This window comes from Thamnophis elegans, chromosome Z (genome assembly GCF_009769535.1).
Source record: "Thamnophis elegans isolate rThaEle1 chromosome Z, rThaEle1.pri, whole genome shotgun sequence".
Lineage (NCBI taxonomy): Eukaryota > Metazoa > Chordata > Lepidosauria > Squamata > Colubridae > Thamnophis > Thamnophis elegans.
The window spans coordinates 144,862,226-144,870,839 of record NC_045558.1 but is presented as its reverse complement, the minus strand read 5'-3'; the positions used below and the strand labels follow the sequence as shown (position 1 = coordinate 144,870,839).

The 8,614-nt window shown below is 55.1% G+C and overlaps 1 protein-coding gene across 1 annotated transcript; it reads left to right on the top strand.

Annotated features, from left to right (window-relative positions):
* The first annotated feature begins 2,569 nt into the window (after window positions 1–2,569).
* GNB2 (G protein subunit beta 2) lies at window positions 2,570–7,684 on the top strand. The gene is made up of 9 exons (XM_032237421.1): window positions 2,570–2,893; window positions 3,143–3,181; window positions 3,294–3,400; window positions 3,536–3,599; window positions 3,687–3,849; window positions 3,936–4,002; window positions 5,012–5,213; window positions 5,883–6,099; window positions 7,486–7,684. Exons 1-9 carry the CDS (start codon window positions 2,837–2,839, stop codon window positions 7,590–7,592), a joined length of 1,023 nt encoding a protein of 340 aa, XP_032093312.1. The 5' UTR covers window positions 2,570–2,836; the 3' UTR covers window positions 7,593–7,684.
* The last annotated feature ends 930 nt before the right edge of the window (window positions 7,685–8,614 follow it).

Genomic DNA, 8,614 nt, shown 5'->3' with positions numbered 1-8,614 from the left:
CTACGCCCCGGCCTTGTTTCCATGCAGAAGCGGTCGTGGGAGCTGCGGAGGGGGGGGGGCTATGCCGGAGGGAGGGGGGGGCTCAGATAGCAATAGCCATAGCAGTTAGGCTTAGATTCTTATATTCCCTCCCCCAACAATCTGGGTCCTCCTTTTACTCACCTCGGAAGGACGGAAGACCTTGAGCCTTTCAGGATCGAACTGCTGGCTGTGGGCAGAATTAGCCTGCAATACTGTATTCTAACCACTGTGCCACTAGACCTTCCTTCCTTCATCTGCCTGCCTTCCTTCCTTCCTTCCTTCCTTCATCTGCCTTCCTTCCTTCCTTCCTTCCTTCATCTGCCTTCCTCCTTCCTTCCTTCATCTGCTTCCTTCCTTCCTTCCTCCTTCCTTCATCTGCCTTCCTTCCTTCCTTCCTTCCTTCACTTCCCTTCCTTCTTCTGCCTGCCTTCCTTCCTTCATCTGCCTTCCTTCCTTCCTTCCTTCCTTCCTTCCTTCCTTCCTTCTCTTCCTTCATCTGCCTTCCTTCCTTTCCTTCATCTGCCTTCCTTCCTTCATCTTCCTGCCTTCCTTCCTTCCTTCCTTCATCTGCTTCCTTCCTTCCTTCCTTCCTTCATTGCCTTCCTTCCTTCCTTCCTTCATCTGCCTCTTCCTTCCTTCCTTCCTTCATATGCCTTCCTTCCTTCCTTCCTTCCTGCATCTGCCTTCCTTCCTTCCTTCCTTCCTTCCTTCCTTCATCTGCCTCCCTCCCTTCCTTCCTTCCTTCATCTGCCTTCCTTCTTCCTTCCTTCCTTCATCTGCCTTCCTTCCTTCCTTCATCTGCCTTCCTTCCTTCCTTCATCTGCCTTCCTTCCTTCCTTCATCTGCCTTCCTTCCTTCCTTCCTTCCTTCCTGCATCTGCCTTCCTTCCTTCATCTGCCTTCCTTCCTTCCTTCCTTCCTTCCTTCATCTGCCTCCTTCCTTCCTTCCTTCCTTCCTTCATCTGCCTTCCTTCCTTCCTTCCTTCCTTCCTTCCTTCCTTCCTTCATCTGCCTTCCTTCATCTGCCTTCCTTCCTTCCTTCCTTCCTTCCTTCCATCCTTCCTTCCTTCCTTCCTTCCTTTCTTCATCTTCCGTTCCCAAGGAAAAGCACTGAGACTTATATTCCGTTTCGCAGGGCTTTTACTGCCCTCTCTAAGCGGTTTACAGAGTCAGCCTCTTGCCCTCCCCCACCCCCAACAAATTGGGGGGGTCTTCATTTTACCGACCTCGGAAGGACGGAAGGTTGAGTCAACTTTCAGCCGGTCAGGATCGAACTGCTGGCAGCCGGTAGAGTCCGCCTGCAATGCTGCGTTCTGACCACTGCACCACCGTGGCGGTCACGTTCAGTCGTGGGTTGGGATCCATTTCTGCAGCGGATTTGGGCGAAGAGCATTGAGGGGCGCCGTTAAAGCGGGACCCTTTCCGTGTGTGTGTGTGTGTGTGTGTGTGTGTGTGTGTCCCTCCTTTGCATCTGTGGGGATTTGGGGGTTGCAGACCGTGAGCCTCTTCCTTTCTCCTCTTAGCAGCACCTCCTAGATCGGCCTGCCTCCCCCCCGTGGCTTTGGAATTTTGGGGGGCTTGGGTTGCAAGGGGTGTGTGTGTCAACGATCCCTCAAAACCCCCTTTTGGGGGTCCCTGGAGTGGGCTCAGGCCCGGGACGGTGAGCTCCCTGCAGAGGCAAGAGGGCAGAAATCCGCTCCCTTCAGAGGCGGCCACTTCTAGGTCTGGTTCCGGAGGGTCAGCGGCTCCCTTGGCCCCTGATGGGGAGCCGGGGGGGTCCGGCTGGACCGGGGAGAAACGGAGGGGAGGCGTAAGGGGAGAATTGTGGCCGCATCCATCTTTTCGGCGTCTTCCTCTTTCCGACTGGAAAGTGGAAAAATATTTTTAATCCAGCATGCGATTGTTGCCGGATGAAAGGGAGAATTACAGCTGTATTTTTAAATCCCGGGCTGTCCTCGACTTATGACCACAACTAGGCTTCAGGTTTCAGTCACTAAGCAAAACAGTTCTGAGTTTTGCTCCATTTTGTGGCCTTTCTTAAAAATCACTGCAGCTGTTTAGTAACACGGTCGTTAAGTGAATCCTTGACTTACGACCACAATTGAGCCCAACGTTTCTGTTGTTAAGCGAGACATTTGTGAAGCAAGTTTTGCCCCCATTTTACGACGTTTTCATGCCTCGGTCCTTAAGTGAATCACTGCCATTGTTAAGCGAGTAACTGGTGGTCAAGCGAGGTCGCAAAAGGGGATGGCGTGACCTTGGGACACAGCGACCGTCATAAAGCAAGCATCTGATGTTTGATGCTGCAAAGGTGGTAACTGAAAAACGTCATAAGTCGCTTTTTTCCAGTGCCGTCGTAACTTTGAACAGTCACTAAACTGTTGTTAAGTCAAGGAATACTGATTGTGACAGCTGCCATTCAACTGGAACGGCATCATTTAATGACCCCACCATCCCTCACATCAGGGTGGAGTCTGGGGCAACTGAATGGGGCCTGAGTGTTGAGTGGCCGGATGCCGTTCCCTGTTGCCAATGCGGAGTTTTGTTCAGCAGATAGATTCTCATTGAGCCCATATCTGCCTCTACATGGGACCCGAACACACAGCCGCCTGACTGAGAGGCAAGAGCTCCACCTCTAGGCCACCACTCCACTCTGGTGAAAAAGTGAGATCTTCCTTAAAGCCGCCGTAATAATTTCCGATTGCCTCCAAGGTCAGGATTCTCTCCTCTCTCCCCTCCTCCCCAGGCAGAATTGTGGCTAAGTGAAAGGGGCTGCTGGCCAAGCCCCTGCCCCCACCCCAAACCCCCCAGCCACCATGAGTGAACTAGAGCAGTTGAGGCAGGAAGCGGAGCAGCTGCGGAACCAGATCAGGGTGAGTTACTCGCAGGGGTGGGGCTGCCACAAGGTTCTAGTCCTCAGTGAGGTGGCAAATGCCTCTTGAGAAACCAGGCGGTGGGCCTTCATGGCATCATCTTTGGTTTGGCGGGTGAGGGGGGGGCGTGCTGGAGGATACAATGCTCTCCGGGGAGGGGAATGAAGGGGGTGGTTGGGTTTTGGGTGGGGGGAGTGGGCATCTGAGCCGGTCGTTAAGTGAGCCGTTCCTTCCTCCTCTCTCCCGCAGGACGCCAGGAAAGCATGTGGCGATTCCACGCTGACCCAGGTAAGGCAGGCGGACTCCGGGATGGGAGGGGAGGCGGAGTGGCTTCTGGGACCTCACTCGGCCCCCTCCTCCCACTCTTGACCCCTCTCTTCCTTCTCCCCCCCCCCCCAAGATCACCGCTGGCCTCGATCCGGTGGGCCGGATCCAGATGCGAACGAGGCGGACGCTGCGGGGTCACCTGGCCAAGATCTATGCCATGCACTGGGGAACAGACTCCAGGTGAGCGCACCCCCATCCTCCCCCCGAATGAAGAGCGGGTGGGGGAGTTGAAAACGTCCTCTAGGGCCATCCCCATCCTTTCCCCCCCACCAAAACGATCAAGGCCCTGAGCCCCCTTTCCCTCTCTCGCCGCAGGCTTTTGGTTAGCGCCTCTCAAGACGGGAAGCTGATCATCTGGGACAGCTACACCACCAACAAGGTAAGGGGGAAGGCGGCATTTGGGCCCCCGAGGAAGGCCTCCCTGGGCCTGCCCCCCCTCCCCCGCTGAGCGCCCCTCTCCTTCCAGGTTCACGCCATTCCTCTGAGGTCGTCCTGGGTGATGACCTGTGCCTACGCTCCCTCCGGGAATTACGTGGCCTGCGGCGGGCTGGACAACATTTGCTCCATCTACAGCCTCAAAACCCGCGAAGGGAACGTCCGCGTCAGCCGGGAGCTGCCGGGACACACGGGTGAGGACTTGCGCTTCTCCCCCCGGGGAGGGGTCAGAACTCCTCCGCGCCCCCTCACTCCTCCGAACCCTCCTCTCCTCCACCAGGGTACCTCTCCTGCTGCCGGTTCCTGACCGATAACCAGATCATCACCAGTTCGGGAGACACAACCTGGTGAGTGGGTGGACTTCGAGCCAAATAGATGCCAAGCCCTCCCCCCCCTCAAAAAAGGGGAGGGGTTTTGTGATATATCCCTCACTCACTTGCTGAGACAGATGTTTTGAGCCGAGAGCCAGCTAGAAGTGGACAGCACTAGCAATCACACTTAAGACGTATATTCCGCTTCGCAGGGCTTTTACAGCCCTTTCTAAGCGGTTCACAGACTCCGCCTTTTGCCCCCCCAACAATCTGGGTCCTCCTCTTACCCACCTCAGAAGGAGGGAAGGCTGAACCAACCTTGAACCGGTCAGGATCGAACTCCTGGCAGTTGGCAGAGTCAGCCTGCAGTCCTGCATTCTAACCACTGTGCCACCGTGGCTCATAATGCAAGTAGCCCTCGACTTACAACTTTCATTTCATGGCTGCTCAAAGTTACGACAACACTGGGAAAAAGTGACTTATGACCGTTTTCCACATTCCCCGTAGTCACGTGATCAAAAGTTGGATGCTTGCTTGCCGACTGGCTGACATGACGGTCACGGATGTCCTGGAGTCGCACGATTCCCCTTCTGCGACTTTCCGATAAGTCAGTGGGGGAAGCCGGCTTCGCTTAAAAAAATCGGGCTGCTGACATAACAACTGCAGTGATTCACTTAACATCCACGGGAAGGAAGCTCGTAAAATGGGACTAGACTTAACTCTGCCTTCGCAACAGAAATTTTGAGCTCCTTTTCTGGTTTGTGGAATGGCCCCGGGCCCCACAAACAAGCGAAACAGGCAGCACACGAAACCAACAACAACCCCCCCCCCAATCCATGGAGAAATCCTCTCCACGGAACCAGACCCTTAGTGCCCAAGAGGTTGGGGGAAGGGGTGAAATGCTACTGGTTTGGGCCGGTTCAGCCAAACCAGTAGTAAAAAATACTTTAAAAAGTAAAAAAAAAAAAAAAAAAAAGTGGTCGGATCTGGAGTCCTGAAGCTCGGTGGGGTGCCTGCCTGACTGCCTCCCCTTCCTCCTTGCCAGCGCCTTGTGGGACATCGAGACGGGCCAGCAAACCACCACCTTCACAGGCCACAGTGGGGACGTGATGTCCCTCTCGCTCTCCCCCGACATGCGCTGCTTTGTCTCGGGCGCGTGCGATGCTTCCGTCAAGCTGTGGGACATCCGAGACAGCATGTGCCGGCAGACGTTCACGGGACACGAATCCGACATCAACGCTGTCTGTGTGAGTGCAGAGCCTGCCTTGGGGAGGGGAGAGGTCAGCCCTCATGCTGACATTCGTGGGGGTAGCGGCTTTTCCGTGGCGGCGCTACCTCCTGACCTCAGAGGTCCAACTTAGTAAAGATAACCCCCTCCAACAACTGGGCTAGCAAAGCCTTCACGAGTGGCAGATAAGCTCCACGCACATGACATTGATACCCCGAAAGTCCACACATAGGCGGAAGCCTCCATCTATCTTTTCCCTGAATAATATAGGAGCGGCAATGGGGTGGGGTGGGGTGTTTGTAGGAGGCCGGACTCGAAAGACCCTGTTTGAGATACTCTCCAGCCCCTGTCTCGTTACAAACATTTAGGCCAGAATTTCTCTTGTTACACATGAACAATGAACAACCAGACCAAAAAATGTAGAGTTCAAAGTAGCTACTTTATTGTTCTGTGCTTGTAGTATAGGAATCTTCCAGACTGCAGTTTGGAACTTCGTGGCATTCAAAAGGGGCGGGGGGTCCAGACTTGGTCCTCACATGTTAACGTAACGAGTCCCTTGCTAATTCCCCATTTGACCTCGACTGGGACGGTTGCTCCGCAGCAGCCATTTTAAAGCGGGCGAACTTCAACTCCCAGAATCCCCTCGCTGTCTCTGCTTAGCTGCCTCCCCTCTTCCTTTCTCACCCAGTTCTTCCCCAATGGGAATGCCTTCACCACGGGTTCCGATGATGCCACCTGTCGCCTCTTCGACCTGCGTGCCGACCAGGAGCTGATGCTGTACTCGCACGACAACATCATTTGTGGCATCACCTCGGTTGCCTTCTCCCGCAGCGGACGCCTCCTGCTGGCCGGCTACGATGACTTCAACTGCAACATCTGGGACTCCATGAAGGGCGACCGGGCAGGTGAGTGGCCAGCAGGAGCTCCTCTTCCCTCCATCTGATGCCTCTGCCCACTCCTGTGCCCCTGACTTCGCTGCTCTGTTAAAAGCTCAGAGCAGCCCTTTTTAAGTCAGCAGAGTTAAGGGAATGAAATTCTCCTCCCAGCCTCAAGCATCTGCTGGAGGCCAATTGGGATCCTGCGAAAATCTAGGGACTCCTGGTTTTCAGAAACCAGATCAGACCGTAGTCTGCTTGGTTTGAGTTCTGTGGCCTCGGTTGTTTGAGTAGCTTATTGTTCCTCCCCAGAGACGTTCTTTTTTTGCAAGAGGCAACTGGACTTTCTTGCTTTTCTGTGAAGACTTTCATCCAAGAAGCTTCTTCCAATTTGATCCTTCCATTCTGCACCATCCCAGTTAGAGCCGAAGAAGCTTCTTGGATGAGAAGCAAAACGTCTTCAAAGAAAAACGAGGAAGTCCAGAGTTGTCGCTTGGGGGAAGCAAAAAAAAAGAACCGTGACCCGGATGACGGGGAAGCTCCCTAGATGTCTTTATGGTTATTGGAGGGGTCCTTGGTGCCCTCTGAGCTTGGGAGGTTTCCTCGCAGACGTTTCGAGACCCAACTAGGTAGCTTCTTCAGTGCTAGAAGGGAGTGGGGGTTGGGAGGAGGAGGAGGAGGAGTAGGAGGAGGAAGAAAAGGGCTGTGGGGTCTCTGAGCTTGGTTGCTTTCTTGCAGGGGGTTTATGACCGCAACTAGGTAACATCCCCAGTGCCGATTCCTCTTGTTGCCTGTAGACGGGATCTTGCCAGACTAAAGCAACTCCCTGCATAACTATAGAGAGACTCCTGTGAGCTGCCAGGGAGGGGCCGCCCTGGCCTTCTTCCTGCCTCCCAGACGCTCCGATCCCAGGAGGGAAAGTAGCCCCTCCCTCCTGGGAATCCAGGCTGCCATCCACCGCAGGCCAACCTGTTAGTCCCCAAAAGAGGGGTAAACTCTGTCCAGCTTCCCACCCACTTGTACCCTAAACCATGGCTATGGCCGGTCTTTGCTGCCTCCGCCTCTTTGCCATACCCATATTGGTTGATCTGTGCCCATTTGTCAATACCCAGAGCCCCGTACCCCAGGCCAGCATTCAGGAAGAGAAACCCCATTTTTGTGCTGGGGAGGGGTCAGGCTGGGCCCATTGGAGGAGTAGGAGACCGTTCTCTCAGGGTTGGGTTGCAAGCGTTCAGGGGCTGGGCAACGGGAATGCCGTTCGTGCCGGCTAGGAAGGCCCAGGTGGTGAATAGGACGGGGGTGTGGAGGGGCTCCTCTCCCTCTGGACTGACCGGCAGGAAAAGGCATTTGAGGTGTCCTGTGGTCTCTGCTGCCGCTTCGTCGAGCTTCCTTGCTAGGAATTCTCTCTCGTTACAGGGGTCCTCGCTGGCCACGACAACCGGGTCAGCTGCCTCGGAGTGACAGACGACGGTATGGCCGTAGCTACCGGCTCCTGGGACAGCTTCTTGAAAGTCTGGAACTGAACCCTGCCTTGGGGTGGATGGGGGTGGTGCTGGTGGGAGAAAAGCTGGAGGCCCTTGGTGCCCCCCCTCCGGTCTCTGCCCCCTCTGCTGTGGCCTTGAGCCTCTGCCCCTCAGCCGGCGGCCCTCCCAGTCCTCCCCCCCCCTCCTGTTTCTTTCTCTGCCCCACTTTAACCTCATTCTAAGCCCGATTTCCACCTGCAACGTTGAGGGGGGGAGGATGCCAGCGATGCTGCCAAGGGGGAGCAGGGGGTGCCAGCCTCACAAATAAAAAGGTTTTGAGGGGTTACAATGCAGCACTGTGTGATTTTGTTGAGGGGGGCTGTGAGGTCGTGGTGGTGAAGCTTCGGTGTGCCCTCCCTCCCCCAGCATAGCCTAGGGCAGGGGTGTCCAAAGGTGGCTACTTTTAAGACTTGTGGACTTCAACTCCCAGAATTCCCTGGGACAAATGCGTTCCTTTTGATAGGGATCACCCATTGTGGCCTATTTACTCTCGTTATCCCTTCCTCTCCGATCTCCTCGTTCTAGGAGGCAAATGTAGGTCCAGAACACAGAATGGGCCAGGCTGTATCGGGTTCTTCGCAGAGGAGGGCTGTTGCTGCAGAGATTTCCTTGGGGTTAGGGGAGGTCATTGGTGCCCCCCCCTCAAAGGGGGATGTGCTCAAGCTGCGAAATAGGAGTGTCCCAATTCGGCAGTTCCACCTTGAGCTAGAGATACTTCCTACAATTACATGACGACTTTTGGGGAACCCTGACTTAAACTGGAGCCGGGAAAGTGATTGGGCCCCCAACACTCCTGGGAAGGGGGGGGCAGTTCAGAGAACCCCCATTTCTTCATTCTTTGCTGTCTGTCCCTGGATTGATTTTCCCTCCCGCTAAAGCGGCCAGGAGAGAGAGGTAGGGCGAAGGGTTAGCCCCAGTCTTGGGGTGGGTGGGATTTTGATAGACTGCAGCTGCTGACCCCGTTCCCCAACCTTTTGCAACGAGGGGCTGTGCTCCAACAGCTCCTGAGCTGCCCTCCTTGG

Bases quoted from the DNA above. Each gene is read 5' to 3' on its own strand.
- GNB2 (XM_032237421.1), top strand. From the start codon at position 2,837: ATGAGTGAACTAGAGCAGTTGAGGCAGGAAGCGGAGCAGCTGCGGAAC. The intron at 3,600-3,686 runs GTAAGGGGGAAG...CTCTCCTTCCAG, and splicing joins ACAGCTACACCACCAACAAG to GTTCACGCCATTCCTCTGAG. The intron at 6,100-7,485 runs GTGAGTGGCCAG...CTCTCGTTACAG, and splicing joins CATGAAGGGCGACCGGGCAG to GGGTCCTCGCTGGCCACGAC.